We start from the raw sequence: 17,684 nt of genomic DNA, 5'->3' as shown, positions 1-17,684 counted from the left end.
GGCGACCAAATCAACGAAATGTTTACAGTAGATTTGAAAAGATTATGTAATGCCCGTAATGCCGACATTGCTTGGTGACGTACTAGTAACTAGTAAATTATACGCAAAAATTATTTATAGTGTGATTTCGTTTAATCAAATTGTTAAGCAACGCTTTCTGAAAGCTTTTATGAATATGGACTATTTGACAAAAATGTTCTTGTTTTTAACTATAGCCTATCAAAGGAAACAAAACTAAACTAAATTTAGGCTACTTTATGTAGTTCTATTAAACCCATAGTGTTGACTATGTTTGCTATTTAGTAATTTTATCCCTGCAATAAAATTCTGAAGTGTTTGCATTTGTTTACATTGTGTTAGTGACAATGACTTTTAACAAGAAGCCAAGAATGTTAAACATGAATTTCTTGATTTTATTTCCAAGACATTACATAATTTTCATTTTTGATATATTTAGCATTTTCAGTCTCTATATTCTCTTAAATTCTGGGGAGAGGTTTATTCTATGCATGAAATGTTTGCATAATCCATTTTCTGAATGATGAATGAACAAGATGAAATTTAGCTGACAAACACAATACCACAACATCAGTGGGATAAAAAGTAACAAATACACATTATATAAAATGAGACTTGTTTTAACAGGAATGAACCTTCCGCAAGCAGCAGTTGTCTATCCATCGCTCCACATTTAAGGTCAGGTAAGGCATCCAAACCACTGAAATAAAGTACACTTAATTAATGGCAGAAATAATGTGTCACTTATCCAAAACCACATTAGCCAAAGCACATAACTGAAGATTATCCAGGAACAACATGTACTGTACTATATCTCTACAACTAGAGATATTTGAGGCTTTTCTAGTAAAAGTTTCTACACACTTGGATGGATAATCTCACAGTTTTAAAGGCAATGATCCACATGGGTCTTGTGTCAGCAAAGAAAAATCATGTATAATAAAGATGAGCATTTCCCTACTTACCAAAATATGTGAGTTGACAACACAATACAGTACAAGGAAGTGATAAATGAAAGGATGCGATTAATGTTCTTCTGTACTAGTCCATTGTTGTTTCTTTCCCTTTTTGAACAATAAAACAGTCTAGTGAGTGTTCAGAATCCATTACAAACCACAGAACTAGGCATAAAATAAATTACATGTATCTTAAACATTAATAAATAAAAATAAAGTGCCACCATGAACTGTAAATACCAACAATAACCTGACATGAAATCGGTTCTATGACAAGACATAGAAACTCTGTATCCATTTGGGATACATGATTAACAATTTCTATTTTACATTTTTACACATTATCTTTGAATATTGCTACAGTACAATGTTTTGGGAAAATAAAATCCACATTGTGGAAAACCAAAAGGAAAATATTTTATATTTGACCAGTTCCTTAAGTTTATTTCGCCTTAAGGAATTCTGCATCCCTGACACAAATGGAGTTTCATTTTCCTAAAGTAAACGATTTAAAGAAATTGAGAACAATATTACCACTTTTTGCAAGAATTATGAATGTAACACTCACATTCATGTTTAAGCACTTAGTTTAACAAAAGGGCCAACTAGACAGAAGTGATGCATTCTAACATGTTTTCGCCAATAACATCAAATTAATATTAACACTGACGCAAGAGACAATTTGAGATGATATTAAACAGAATATCCTGTGGAAGCATGTCTGCATTTCTCATCATTTCTAATTGCAGGATGGTAAGACATTACAACAAGAGTTCATTCACTAACATTAGTTGATGTTTTAGGCATCATAAACTAATAAATACCAAATAAACTAATAATACATTTACATTTTTACAGCATTATTGATCTAGGCATGATTAATGTGTTATACATTTAGTATTATAGTCCATTCAAATTTGTTCATAATACAACAATGTTGATTTCTACAACTCAAACTCAAAATATTTGAGGTCAGTACATTTTTTTAAAATATATTTTTGAAAAATACAGCAAAAAAAACAGTAATATTGTGAAATATTATTATTACAATTTCAAAAAACTTCTATTTTAGTGAATTTCAAAATGTAAATTATTCGTGTGATCAAAGCTCAATATTCAGAATATTTCGGAGAATATTTGGTGGATACCATGATTGATTTTTTTTTAGGATTCTTTGATGAAAAGAGAGTTCAAAAGAACAACGTTTATTTAAAATAGAACAAATCACAACATAAATGTCTTAACTGTCACTTTTGATCACTTTAATGCATCCTTGCTATTTAAATTATTAATTTCTTAAAAAAATAAAAATCATAAACCTTACTGACCCCAAACTTTTGAATGGTAGTGTAAATGCCGAAATTAACATTAACCTAGATTTAAAAAGGCTGTAACTATGTTGTCGATACCAAAAGCCCAGGACACACCAAGCCGACGTCAAAGAACTGGTGGCAATGTGTTGTCGCCTCTCATTGGCGCTTGAACACACCAAAATGACTAAAGCAACTGTCAACTAGCATGTGCATTTTGGCCCTGCATGCAAGGGAATATTTGTCTATATCAGCAGGTATCAATAGTCTATTTTCGTCATTCAAAAAGGAAAACCGAATCTAAAACTGTAGATATACAAACCATAAACAAAGCAGCGCTTGCTTCCCATTTTGAACATCAATCAACCTGATCACTTTCTTCATTCCAGTCGGCTCCTGTTATTATGAAAATATTCACGTATTCGAATGCTCAGGTAAGATGATGTAAAATTTTAACAGCCTTCTGTCTGTGTGCACTGACTCGTTCGCTTAACTAAACAGCCAATCATAGTTCTTTCTCAACATGCTGAATCAGCCCATAAAACGCCAAAAGAGTTTGTCCAAAGAGAGCCAACCAAAAAAAAACGAAGCCGAGGACACTCGAAAACGGGCTGACATTCGACTGTCGGTTTGGTGTATCCTGGGTTTAATACATCAACTAATGTTAACAAACTGTATCTCATTGTGAGTTGTGATTTGTAGCATTATCTGGGAATTGAGACTTAATTATAGTTAAATCGAACTGTTTAGAATCGATCAAAATAACTAAAAGAAAGCCAAACACTTCTGACGTGTGTTCCTATAGCCTATGTGAACCCTGGTATCATTAGATTGTAATGTCACTAAGTGTGTTTGGTTTGAGTGAAAAAGAGAATGTGCAATAAGTGAAAAAGAAAACTCTGCCTTCTGCAAGAACCCAGCGGAAAAAGTCCACGTATTGCATTTGTCCTGAAGTTTTATCATATACACACAAAATATTTGCTAATATACACACACACACACCCACAGAACGCACTGATGATATTCTACACCAGACATTGTAAGTGAGATTTTGAGTGCTGTACTTCTGGAATTTCGTTTAAAAACATTTTTGAAAGTCTTTGTAGTGCCAAAAGAGCATCCTAACGTCCCACTCACAGCCCATCCATCATCCAGCAGGTCGTCGCTGAAGCCAGGTCAGTTGTCTGCCAGATATTTACCTGTGGAATACAAAAACATACATTTTTATATCAGATACTGTGAAAAAATAAACGCTAGGGCTTATCACGTTTGAATCGGTTAATTCAACAATTAATAAACTGCCATTTCACACTGAACATTCCTAAACACAAGGCCTTAATTGAATATTTGTGGTGTCAGTGTCATTGATTACACACAGAGCACAGTATGAAAAGCCCTTCTTGCTTCTTTGCAAATGAACAAATATATTTCTTAAAAAGACATACCTGCAGAAAACCTTTTTTTAACCAAGGATAGTCTATAGCCTGAACCTAAAAGTTGAAAATCGCAGCCAGACAGAGTGCAGCCCTCACTGGTGAACTGCACTGCCAGCTGCGATGGTCGACTGGGGCCGTCGGCTAGCTGGAAGCGAGCCAGAAGAGCGCCAACCCCTGGCACACGGACACACAATGACAGGACATTACAGATATGTATGTATATATCCTACCACATGGGTCACTAAAACACATCTTAATACCAGGTGTAAAATGGCCTGGTTTTTTTTTTTTGTGTGAATCCTTTCCTTAAGTAATTCAATTTACTACCATTAGGGCATTCTGCCAGTACAGTTGCCAACATGAGCTAAACGTTCTAGCAAAGCTTTTAGAGGGCTTCCCTTCCAACCAGTTAATATCTAAAGGGGATTTACCTCCATTTTCAGACCTCTGTGAGAGCTCTGGGATCTTCCACGCAATTTTCTGCGTCTCTGGGTTCCTTTAAAAGCAAGGAAGGAGAAAACATTACAATACATCAACACACTGCTGTTGAGTTTTTTTAGAGTGATTTTCTTGATAGATCCTTACCAGGTTGCAGGTGGAAGCATGGCCTGGAGTTTGTTCACGCCACCATCCACAGCTACCATGAAGTGGATGTTGGTGAGAGGTGTGGGAGTGGCCATGGCCTCTGTGTTATATTTATAGTCTATCCTGAGGTCTGTGCTGCTGGCATCACCACGCCAGCTCACCGCAAGGTTCAGCGGCGTGGACTGGATCCCTTGAGTGGACACCTGGATGGACAAATCTCAAATATCTTACACTACTATAGAGAGGATGACCAGATTCAGATTTAAAGGGGTCATTTTGACATATTTAAGTATATTTTATATTATAATATATATTAAAAGGTCTTTTTACTATTAAAACATCCTTCAAGATTCATAGCTTTAAAAATCACCATTATAAACAAAGCATTATCTAATCAAGCTCCAAAAATTTGGATAGTTTCCATTTGGATAGTGTGGGATTTGTCATCATACGAGCAAAAACACTTGCATGTGACTGCCTCCAGAGCAAGACATGGATGAATAGTTGTATATCATCGTGGCATAGGCCCCGCCCACTAGCAGTCAGTCACTGCTGGATCATGTGAGCGTTGAGTCACGTCAGAAGCAAATAGAACCCATTATAATCACTAACACTGTCTACACTGTATACAATATAAAGATAAGCACTCAGTTTCGGAAGTACTCAAAGGATCCCAGTGTCGGGAACACGTTTATTTTAAAGGGTTAGTTCACCCAAAAATGAAAATTAAGTCATTAATTACTCACCCCCATGCTGTACCAACCCCGTAAGACCTTCGTTCGTCTTCGGAACACAAATGAAGATATTTTTGATTAAATTTGAGAGCTGTATAACTACCACATTGGCTCCTAAGGGACTGCCTCTTGACGGCCCAGAAAGTCAATGAAGAAAATGTTTAAATATCCCAAGTGACTACCGTGGCTCAACTATATGTTTATCAAGCGACGAGAATACTTTTTGTGCGAAAAAACAAACAAAAATAACGAGTTTATTCGACTATTCCTTTTCTTCCTTGTAGGCCAGAACGAGACTTCCTTAGATTTCCACGACGCATGCGCGAGAATTGCGATCTGCTTACACCAGCTTACACTACTTCAGATCGCAATTCTCGCGCATGCGTCGTGGAAATCTATAAGGAAGTCTCGTTTCTGGCCTACAAGGAAGAAAAGGAATAGTCGAATAAACTCGTTATTTTTGTTTGTTTTTTCGCACAAAAAAAATTATCGTCGCTTGATAAACATATAGTTGAGCCACGGTAGTCACTTGGGATATTTAAACATTTTCTTCATTGACTTTCTGGGCCATCAAGAGGCAGTCCCTTAGGAGCCAATGTGGTAGTTATACAGCTCTCAAATTTAATCAAAAATATATTTATTTGTGTTCCGAAGACGAACGAAGGTCTTACGGGGTTGGTACAGCATGGGGGTGAGTAATTAATGACTTAATTTTCATTTTTGGGTGAACTAACCCTTTAAATGGTGTCATGGAGGTGTATATGTTTGGTTGGAGCATTTGACTGCAGATTTTTTTGTAAATGAGGCACAGTGTAAGGGAGAGTTCGCAAAGAAACTTTTGTTGACAGATGAAGCATTGAACTGTACTGGATCTGACAGCAGCTACATCGCAAACCATAAGTAAATGATTTCATAATGCTTTGTTTGTAAAAGACGGTATTATATGGATAATGTTCAAATCATAACAGTCGCTATTTACTGACAAACCTTTAAAGGAGCCGCCCCTTAAAAATTGATCATTTCAGACAATGAGGGTCAAATTTTATACATACATACACACATATATATATATATATATATATATATATATATATATATATATATATATTTTTTTTTTGTGTGTGTGTGCAAAAAAACCTTTATTGACATTTTAAGTGAACCTCAAGAAACATTAAAATAATAAAATAAAAATCCATGTCATGACTCCTTTAAATGATGTAGATTCTAAAAGATCATGTATATATGTAAAATCCCACCTGGTACTTCAGCATGTCCACATTGTAATACGTGGCCTGTGGCCTCTGCTCAGCCACTTTCTTCAGGTGACTCAACAAGTTTGGCATATTCACCCAGAACTCCTTCGCGTCACCTGTAGGTGGTGTGGTGTCGCTGCAGGATGGAAATATTTCACGTTCAAATAATGCGATCTTAAAAGGTCTTTAAAGGGCACTTGGCAACTCTAATCCTTTCTTCGCTGATTTCCACTTTTGTTGTCGCATGTTTTCTCATCGAGCTCCCCCTACAGCTGTGCGGCATATATTTTCACAACACTGTCATAAAAAAACTCACTTGCGCCACCTTCCTCTCGCTTTCTACCGCTGCTCTTGTGCAATTGTTATTATTGGAGTGGGCCAACTTTATTGTGTGTAGCTGTGTCTACCGAGTGGGTAATACATCATACACAGTATCATAGAATTATGTCGAATTGCCATAAAGCAGTTTGTGTTTCTCGTTCGTTCTCGTTCATTCTTGCTTCTCACGAGACTTCTATTTCCAACTTACCAGGACGTTAGTCCCCATGTTGCAAGGTTGGTTTTCCGCCTGGGGACGCTGGGGGGAGCGTGGAGGGCCACCATTCTCTCTAGAACAGGTTACTGAACCATTCAAATGATTTCTAAACGTTTTTATTAAGTTGAAATAGTTACCAAGTGCCCTACTCTCAAGCAAAGTTCTACTTTATAGGGGGATGATTACAAACTATTTCTAAAACGGGTTGACAATCATTAAATGAACGATTCATTCACTAGTTGCAGGTGTTGTATTACCAGCACAGCAGCTGTGGGTTGGGAAGGACCTGGTCCAGCTGACTGTACTGGCTGATGGTGAAGGTCAGCACTGGTGGACTGGGGTGGCTGGAGAAGTGTCTGGTGATCCCTGCTGGGAAAGACAGCACCATCTCACCAGTGATCTTCACCAAACACCTACAACACACAGTAAGACACGAGAGAAAAACATTAAATTCAACAAATTTTAACTAAACATCAGCTAAATTCAAAATCTGACTTTAAAATATGCCCTGCAGGCTTACCTAGTTGGATCTGCTCCTTTAAAGTAGGCGCTGATGGTCTCCGTGAAGGCGGCTGCCACTGGTAGTGTGTCTTGGGGTCCCATTGTGAGAGGACTAGGACCTCTGGAACATGCTGAAATACAGAAGGAGATCTAATTTTATCTAAAGGTCACACAACTTACTGAACTGAAAAAGGCATTATGCCTGGTTATCATCTTCACACTGTGTATAATCAGCGATAACTGACTTGGGACATCTGTGTTGTGGCCCACCTGACACAGAGAGGTTCAGTTCTCGGCCTAGTGTAGGTGTGGAGGCTGCGCTCACAGAGGTGACGGAAGAGATGGAGGAGGTGCTCTCAGCTCTGGCCAGAGGAGCAAAGGGTGGAGGACTCCAGGAGTGGATCGGGGGGCTGAAGGGACGGGCCTGAGCAGAAACAGAAATAACAGCTTGAACTAGGGATTATAAATTTTACACCTAGTCCACACTCCCTTAATAAACAATTGCAAACATTGTTGTCTTTGAGCAGTATATGGGTATAAATACCCATAAATATTTGAGTTTAATGTTTGGATCTTTAGAATTAGTGAGAACAACCAAAGCAATCATTTCCTAGGCCAGTGGTTCTCAAACAGGGGCCCTCAGCACACTACCAAAGAGACGACTTAAAATATTTAAAATAAGATAAAAAAAGATTCTGATTAAGCTAAAACAGATAGTAATCAAGATGTGAACTGAAATCATATTTCTTATTTTTGTTTCCCTAACAACTGCCATTTTTATTTAAGAATTAAATGTTTGATTTCTAGACCTGGGAAGTCATTAATGTTTTTAAATAATGAATATAATTTATATATAAACAAATGCAAATATAATTTTGGAGAAGCTCTAAAATATTTTGGGGGGATGAATTTGCTATTTGTAAAAAATAAAACTGTCAAACTAGAAAAGTAATATAAATTCATTGGTTTATAAAAAAGTGCAAATCATTAAAATATTTAGTTAATGGAATTGAATATAATTATTTTTGTTGTTTATAATTATTTTATTTACTTATTTTACTATTTACTACAATATATTACCACTTCTATATTATATTATATTATTCTATATTATGACACTTCTAGAGATCATGCGTGAACAGGACCTTTTCAAAAATAATGTTTAGCGCCATGTCTCTCAACTTTTCAAACGTGTCACGCTCTTTTCCAATAATCAGCATTGCAGCTCTGCAGTTGAATACTAATATGCACATCTCGTGTCTTTAAGAGCAAAAACTCATTTTATGTGTTTATCTCCCAATTAAGGCCCTCAGAAGTAGCCTATAATTTTCTTCTTATTATTTTTTTTTTTTTTACTTAAGTGTAAAGTTGTGCTTTTCCTTAAGTGGAATCCATATGTTCCTTTGACCGGAAGCTAGTTATTTTACATTATAAAGTTTTAAATATGGATATGTTTCTTACACAAAACGCATCACTTCACTTCAGAAGGCCTCTATTAACCACCCAGATACGTGTGGAGCACATTTTTGATGGATAGATGCACTTTTATGGACTTTCACTGCCATTATAAAGCTTGGAAGAGCCAGGACATTTTTTTGATATAACTCAGATTGTATTTGTCTGAAAGAAGAATGTCATATACACCTAGGATGACTTCAGGGTGAGTAAATCATGGGCTAATTTTCATTTTTGGGGGAACTATCCCTTTAGCGCTAAAAAGCAAGAGCACCGTTGCTTGTATGAACAGCTTACTTGTGTAATTCTGGTAATTTTACGGTAATTTACTAGGATTACAGTAGGCTAATGTCTTTGACAATGTGTTGAGAACCACTAGGCATCTTCTTTTGAGGTGACTTTAAATGTTCCACAGCAGTGGAGAGAGTCATACCAGATCTGCTAGGTTTGGTTTTCCAGGTGGTAGTTTTGGTCGTGATGATGGTCTCGGTGGAAGAGGCGGGATGGGGCTGCCAGCAGACAGAGGAGTGCCAGCACGTGCGGGAGAGGACGGCCCTAAGACCATAAAATCAGATTATTATCACAGAAATACTTGAGTGTTGTCATTCATTAATTATTATTATTATTAAAGGAACAGTTCACCCAAAAATGAAAATGATTCCATAATTTACTCACCCTCAAGCCATCCTAGGTGTATATGTTTCTTCTTCCAGCCAAAGTGATTATAGTTTTAAATATAAATTAAAATTTTTATATATATTTATATTTGTATGGTATTTTTCTTACAAAAAGCCATCGGTTTGCTTCAGAAGGCATTTATTAACCCACTGGAGTTGTATGGATTACTTTTATGATGCATGGATGCTATGCAAGGATATTATTTAATAGAACTCAAATTTTATGCGGCTGAAAGAAGAAAGGTCCTCTGCTCCGGTCCCTTTATATTGAGCCTTTTTACTTATTTTCTTTGCTGTTTTTGCTGTAGAAAATTTACTTATTTTCTGTTGTTCGTTTTGTGTGCTTTGTGGTTTATTCCTGTTTGCCTTATGTATATGGTTAAACGTAGTTCTTGTGATATTGATCTTTCCAGCTCCAGTGTATCCTTTTTTTCCCTTCCAGTCTTGTTCTAGTTAGTTTTAGTCTTTATTTTTTTCTCTTTTGATTTCATTTCTACTCTCGATTATCATAGTTCCCTGTCAGTTTGTTCTTTTGTTTTATTTTTTTGATTGCAAGTTTCAGTAACTTTATTCTGCTTCACTAGTCATTGTTCTGTTTCAGTCTTTATTTTTATATTTCCTATTTAATTATTCTATTGTCTAGTATTGTCTAGTTCATTGTGAGTCTTGTATTTGTCCCTGCCCTACATCCTGAGTATTCCTGACCACTGCATTGCAGCTAGACTGGTGCTACAGCTAAGAGATCAAGCCTCTGGTTTGTTGAGTTCCTGCCTCGTCTTTCTCACCTCACCCCTTCTTCTGCTCTCTACAAGCCCATCGTTACCCAGGACTGGTTTCAGAGGTCATCCTCCTTACCTGTCATCATATCGTCAGCCCTACTCTTCGAACTGTTTTACACCTCACCACTCCTTGTGCCCCGTCTATGGTCTTGTTAATAAAACCTTCACCCCTTCACAGCTATTCTGCTCTGTACCTGACAGCTTTAGCATTAGGAAACTCTCCATTCAATATTGTAAGACTCCACCAGTTTTATTTTTTCTTCATTCTTAAAAGGATGCTCCACCCAAAATAAAAATAAAAATCTGTCATTTACTCACCCTCATGCCATCCCAAATGTATATGGCCTTTGAGTCTGTATATTGCAAATGACCTCTAAAGTTGGAACTGATTAGGTGGTAATACATTAGACAAATAAATGTCTTCTAAAGCGAAACAATAGGTGAGAAAAAGATTAAGACCTTTTTTTTTAATTACTATAAAACCATCGCTTCCGGTCATATGTGGGTTCATGAGAGCGTTGTGAAGTGCACCCTGACTTGAGAACTGATACAGAAGCACAGAGGGATATGTTATGTTCACATAAAGCATGAACTTGTACCCGTTGGCCGGAGGTAATGGTTTAAAAAGTTTAAAATAGTATATTTCTTACACGCACCTATCATTCCACTTCAGAAGACGTTGATTCATCAGCTGTGGTTGTATGGATTACTATCATGTTAAAGAGTCAACTTTGGGGGTCCCATTCACTTGCATTATATGAACTCAAAGAGAAGGGTTATTTCTATGTTTGCCTTCATCTGAAGAAAGAAAGTCATATACTGCACAACTGGAATACAGTAAGAGTAACTGACTTGAGAATTTTCCTTTTTGGATGGAGTATCCCTTTCAGTAACAACTGCTAACTTACCACTGCCGGGCCCCGGGGAGCCCATCACGCTCCTGTAAGTAGGAGGGGGCAGTGGAGGTGGGGTTCCTCTGAAGCTTCCAGCTGCAAAGTCTTTGGGTGATGTGCCAAACACAGTAAACTCGTCCCTCATGCTCGCCAAGTCAGGGGTTCTTCTACTGTCGTCTCTCAAGGTGAGAGGAGAAGGTATGGCTCCATGTGGAGGGTGGTCCGCAGGCAGGAAGGGCAGTCCAGGGCTGGCAGGGGTCACGGGGGACTCTAGGTTGAGCTCAGGCTCTGGGAGCTGAAAGCAGCAGGGAAGGTCCAAGGGACTCAGAGGTGAGTCTAAGGGCGGTGGTGGTGGAGGTGAATCTGGAGGCGGGATGGAGTGGAGAGGGGGAGGGGGCGAGGCGGGAGGCGGCAGGTGGAGGGGCGAGGTCGGAGGCGAGTCCGCAGGGGAAGAGGACAGAGGTGGGGAAGGGGCGGGTTCATCTGGTGGAGGAGGTCTGGCGGGAGAGCCCTCGCTGAAGCTCACCCAACTGCACTGCACCACATCTGATCCAGACCTGGGCGTCTCTACAGGCCCGAAAACACAGTCCAAGTCAGGCATAAATGCCGCTGCGGCCGGGTCAGATAATGAGGAATCCTGATAGGCCGAAGCTGATCCATGTCCTCTGACACTAGGAACCATGCTATAATAACCTGTTTGGAAAGAACAACAATCAAGTGTCAAATACTCTTCCATCTTTCACCAACACCACACATAGGGGTGTGCAATATGTATTGCATATATATATGTATATAATTGATGTTTTAACAATGTTGAAGCATTTGACTATGTCGCTCACTGCAAGAACATGCCTTGAGAGTGCACACTTTCACTTTTGCCAAGTAAAATAGAGTTAGAATGTCCCAGAAATTCAATATATGGGGCAAGAATGACTTTTGATGAACGTTGAATAACGTTTTATACAACAGTTCAATAAACAAGAAAATAATATCGAGTTACATTTTAGACACAATGTTTTTTTGCTCTATTTCACAGATGAAAATAGTTTCAAACAAAGCTGCAATGAAACTGTTGTGCGTCTCTGAGCAACACATAATGGACACTCTTCTATCCCATGAGGCCACAGGAGAGGATTAGTGAATGGCAGTGAAGTGATCCGTACGGACTAAGCCCCATGGTTCGGCACGCATGTGATTCACATATTAATTGCTAAGTTTGATCCTCATCGAGGGAAAGTTTACCATTTGCACGTTTTTTTTTTTCTTGCCAATTTAAACATTCAAGCGATTATAAACCATTTCAGTGCAAATGCTGTTTTAGATGCAACTTCTGTAGCAGTTCTGCAGTGCAAAAACGATTTTGTTGATATTGATTTCATTTGATTGGTAACAGCCTATAGTGTCTTACTATTCTAATTGAATTTACTGATCAAATCTAAGAATTTGACAAACTATGATGCATATATCTAATAAGGTTAGAAAAAAATGTCCTTTATAAATGGTAAAACGCCCCTGGAAATCAATTTAAGGTGGGAAATATCATTTCATCAGTTTGAATAAAAACATTAATTCCGGTCACTACTGCAACACCACACAGAAAAAAGATTATGAAAAGTTTTGGGAGCCAGCTGTCCACAACAGACCTAAACCAATAAAAGTACCAGCACAAAAAACACTCATATTTTTGGATTTTTTAAGTATTCTAGAGAAAGACTCAGAGAACTGGAACTCAGTTCTTTGAAAAGAATGAAATGACATGTTTTTGGATGCTAAATTGTAACAGTCAGTACGTACCGGAGGATTCTACAGAGCTAGAGCTGCGTCCAGGTGGAGTCACAGGAATGTTCTTTGGAGGAAGTGGAGGCGGAACTGAAAAGACAGTTGACAGGGCATGTTCGGAAAGAAGTACCACCTTACTGAATATTGAGCTGAATAAAGACTGTAAATTTGTAAAACAAAGTAACAATCCACATTCAAACAGCAAACAGCTACTTTGTCACTTGAACTCATCGTATAACGTGTGAGATGTTCACTGTGTCACTTACTTTGGGTCGCTTTAACATGCTTTTAAAAACACAACATTCACCAATCATCTTCCTATACTTGAGAAGCGCTAATCAAAGAATACAAAGCTTTGAAGTCTCCCTGCGGTTTCCCGTCAAAATTTAAGGTAGTTTGGCCAAATAGTGCCAGGGATTTGTTGTGTCGCAACATCACTGATTATAATGGGCTCTATAATGGACTCTCTCTCTGCTTGCCTACTATCATATTTTGAATGATTTGATGAAAAACACTAAATAAAGACAGTTAAAGATGATTTTGACTTTAGCATGAAGTTGATTCTTGGCTTTTTGTGTGACCTGTTCAAATCCTAATCACGTCATGGTGCTAGTAGATGGTGTTTATCTGGCTGATCTTGTAGATCCAGTCACACTCTAAGGTGAGCTATGAAATATGATGCTTTGTAGCATTGAATCCCTTTCATTAGGAACTACTTTAGTGTCAACGTTGTCGACATTTTGGACATTTGACACGCCTATCCATGAGGTGCAGGAAGTAGAGTGAGATGATGAATGTGGAGCAGTACCTGCAGTGGGCAGAGATCTGCTCAGAACACAGGTGGAGAGAGAAGCGGACTGACACCACGGCTCCGGCTCAGCCAGGAACACTGCCATTAACATTAATGAAAGAAACGCCCATCAAATCAATCCTTGACCAACACAAATGTTTCATAAGACAAAGCAAAGCAAGAAAAAGAACATTTTTCTGATAAACGTCTGATTAACCTGGTAACTGTCATCCCCTTTTTGAGCGTAGATTTGAACTTGAATGGTTGTAATTTATGAATCCTAGAATACAGGCGAAAGTTTCTTTTTAAAGGAAACACTCCTTTTTAAAGGAAACACTCCAGCAGATTATTGCAGAAGTGAAAGTACAGTAGCTTGCAAAAATAATAGTGTAAAAAGTTGTAGAAATGTAAAGAGTTTATTGTAAAGTAAATGTACCAAACTGGAACATTTTTTTATACAAAATATATATTTTACAAAATAATTTGGACTCTATAATGGCTGGAAAATCAATGTCATATGTCTAACCATGTTTGAAGTTGATATCACACAAATCAAGCCTGCTAAAAGGTTTCAATGTACCATATCCATGGTGACGCAATGTCCAACTTCAAGACGGTATTCATACAGTAGGATGACTTTTGAGTGTTTAAAGTGCCCCTTTTAGTTTTAAAGATCTAAGCAGAAGACAAATAAAGTGATTTTTTCTCTTAAAATAAAGAATCGACTCTGAACTGCTGAAACAAGTCGTCTTACTTCCTGTTACAAACCAATGTAACGTAACAAATTTGTACAGTGCCAACCTATGGTCTTCACTGGCTGCCTACAAACACTGTAGTTGTAGTTGAGGTCTGGTAGAGTTTGGCTTGTGTTGTCTACACGTCGAGAAGACGCTGTTTTCGGCGCAGCAAATACACTTTGCATGCATTTGAAAAGGACTCGCGCTGGAATCGATATGGAAAAACCAATTGTAACAATTTGTGTACAAGTGCTGAGGAAGTGTCTGGAGCTGAAATTCAAGAATGGTAATGGGAGTTTTGTTTCTGGCACATGCTAAAAGAAGTCAACCAATCACAACAGACTGGACCATCTGACCAATCAAAGCAGAGTATAATCACTGAAAGACTCTGAATCTTTGAGTAAAATGTATAATATGAAAAAAATATATATATATTTTTTACCTTTGATGCTAAATCTATTGTAGGAGACCTCTGAAATCAAAATTAGGAACATTTAAAATAGCATATTGGCGCAGCTTTGCCTAATTTATGATGATTACTAAAATTTGTGGTGGAGAAAAAAGGCAATAAAAAAGTGTGCCAAGAGTCCTGCTACTGAGACACTGACAGTTAACAGGTTAATCTTGAAAACCACATACAGTATAACATTTTGCCACATAAAATAACTCAGCAATGTAAGGTTATTTAGAAGTATGAATGTAACTTTCCATTATGGAAAGCGTTACCTTCTGAGTTGTGTGCTTCAAAATTGGTCTCAAACGGTGAGCCGTAAAACGCTGCTGTGTATTCTCTATATATGCGAGACAGAAGAAAAACAACAAGTCCTAAATATACCAAGAGTATTTAAGGTCAAGGTGTCTTTATTAGTACCCAAGGGTAAAACTATTCAGGCAGTGAAATTTAGAAAGGTTAAGGTTAACTCAATTAAAAATGAATAATTTAATAGTGAGCGGAACCACAAAGTTCCATAAGGATTGGTGATGACGGCACACTAACCTGGGCGGGTCTGAACCAGGCCCTGGGGTTGTCGTGGGTGTTGGAGTAGATCGTCTTGGTCTGGCAATCTCCTCACCTGGAATATGCAAAGAAGACAACTATTAAAATGTGACAACCATGATCGACAACCTGGAGTGATACGACAATACAAGTCAAGTCAATATTTCCAAACGAACACTCACTTGATAGGTTTCGTTTCATCTGGCACTGTAACAAAGGTCACAGAAGAAGATAACAAAGACATTTCAAGGACCACAAACACTATATGCCACATTTATATGATACGATAGAAACTCTTTTCTTTGATATTCACACACATATTACTATAAAACACGACCAAAAATTAATCTCCTAGGTGCTTGGGAAGATTTAATAAACTACCGTTCCAAAAAACTGGGTTTGGTAAGATCTTTAAAGAAGTCTCTTATGTGGACGTACTGTATAGTTAACATCTTGCAAACACTTTTCCACAGAATTCTGTGATATAAACTCACAACTGTCAGTTCTAAAGTCAGAATTGTGTGAAATATAGTCATATTTGAATTATAAATTAGATATAAACTCCCAATTCTGACTTTATAATATGCAACTGCAAGTTAAGTCAAAATTGAGTGATATAAAGTCAGAATTGCGAACAAGCTTCCATAGTTTTCTATTTTAATATATATTAAAATTGAATTTATTCCTGTGATCAAAGCTGAATTTTCAGCATCATTACTTCAGTCTTCAGTGTCACACGATACTTCAGAAATCATTCTAATATGCTGATTTGCTGCTCAGGAAACATGTCTTATTATTATCAATGTTGAAAACTGCTTCATGTTTGTTGAAACTGTGAAATATTTGCTGTCAGGATTCTCTGATCAATAGATAGCTCAAACAGCATTTTGTAACATTATAAAAGTCTTAATAGTCACTGTTGATTACTTTTAAGCATCGATGCTAAACAAAAGTATTAAATTCTTAAAACAAATTAAATAAAAATACTTTTAAACAATAGATATAAGTTAGAGGTGAGCAATATAACCAAATTTTAAATGACCAAATAAAAGAGACAAAAGAACTAATATTAGAAATCTATAGTAAATTCTGATTAGACAGGCCACAGTCAAAAGTGGAAATATATGCATACCTGCGACCACATATTATCTTTAAGCAAATACTTATAGCTAAATCTCTACCCCTTGGCACATTTCTACCGCCGCACTGAATATACAGCCCAATCATGCAAGATAACAGGTTTTATATGGCACCTGGACATTGTGTTCCATCAGTTAAATTTATCATTGAAAACTAATGAAGCTTCTCTGACACAACTGATGAGCGGCAAACATCTTCGGGCAATGGACAACAGAGTCTAAGTGCCAACACTGAACTCCATCTGACATTCACAGCCAACATGCTGATGCTGCAGATGATATCAAGAATCTAATGATTCACTCTTATTAATCCATGAGGGAATCAAGCTGTCAGCACAGCAGTAACACACCATGAAGCATCATCACAATGAAATGTTCAGTGTAACACAGCTTCTATAGCGCATGCAATAGCAACATCAGTACATTTTGGTAATATTTATCTATTACATTTACAATGACCATACTTACTGGACTTCGTCTCTGAGATCAGCAAAAAAGGAGAAAGAACAGACCTGGTCAGAAAGTGAGTAACAGATCAGTACTATTAACAAAAACAATATTTAGAAGAGGAAAACATGCGTGATGGATCTTTCCAGGTGGAAGCACACTTCTTCATTATACATGAAAGCATTAATGCATTATAAATGCATTTCTGTGACTCAAAGTGTACAAAATGTTACTAGCAACAGCATGTTTATGGGTTTATATAACTTGAAAACAATGTATTGTCAGTAGCTTTGGAATTTATGATTAAGACATATTGCTCATTGTTAAAGAAGTTCACTTTTAAAAAAAACTTTTGCTGATAATTTACTCTCCCCCATGCCATCCAAGATGTCCATGTCTTTCTTTCTTCAGTCGAAAAGAAATTAAGGTTTTTGATGAAAACATTCCAGGATTTTTCTCCATATAATGGACTTCATTGGACACCAAACGGTTCAAGGTCCAAAAGACAGTTTCAGTGCAAACTCGTCGTCTGGAATCATTTAAAGCCCTTTGAACAGTTTGCAGTTTGCACTGAAACTGTCTTTTGGACCTTGAACCGTTTGGTTCCCAGTAAAGTCCATTATATGGAGAAAAATCATGGAATGTTATCATCAAAAACCTTCA

General features: G+C 37.3%; 1 protein-coding gene across 1 annotated transcript; it reads right to left on the bottom strand.

Annotated features, from left to right (window-relative positions):
• Positions 1-388: 388 nt before the first annotated feature.
• LOC120471467 (SH3-containing GRB2-like protein 3-interacting protein 1) lies at positions 389-17,379 on the bottom strand. The gene is made up of 16 exons (XM_039661298.2): positions 17,043-17,379; positions 15,618-15,642; positions 15,436-15,511; positions 15,165-15,229; positions 13,720-13,800; positions 12,927-13,001; positions 11,148-11,825; positions 9,217-9,338; positions 7,599-7,752; positions 7,348-7,459; positions 7,085-7,240; positions 6,296-6,428; positions 4,306-4,508; positions 4,152-4,216; positions 3,730-3,894; positions 389-3,483 (listed from the first exon to the last, which is right to left on the bottom strand). The coding sequence occupies exons 2-16, from the start codon at positions 15,634-15,636 to the stop codon at positions 3,461-3,463; spliced, it is 2,127 nt and encodes a 708-aa protein (XP_039517232.2). The 5' UTR covers positions 15,637-15,642; positions 17,043-17,379; the 3' UTR covers positions 389-3,460.
• Positions 17,380-17,684: the final 305 nt, after the last annotated feature.

This window comes from Pimephales promelas, chromosome 5 (genome assembly GCF_988280905.1).
Source record: "Pimephales promelas chromosome 5, fPimPro1.hap1.1, whole genome shotgun sequence".
Lineage (NCBI taxonomy): Eukaryota > Metazoa > Chordata > Actinopteri > Cypriniformes > Leuciscidae > Pimephales > Pimephales promelas.
The sequence above is the reverse complement of the archived record's forward strand: the minus strand, read 5'-3'. Positions and strand labels throughout refer to the sequence as shown.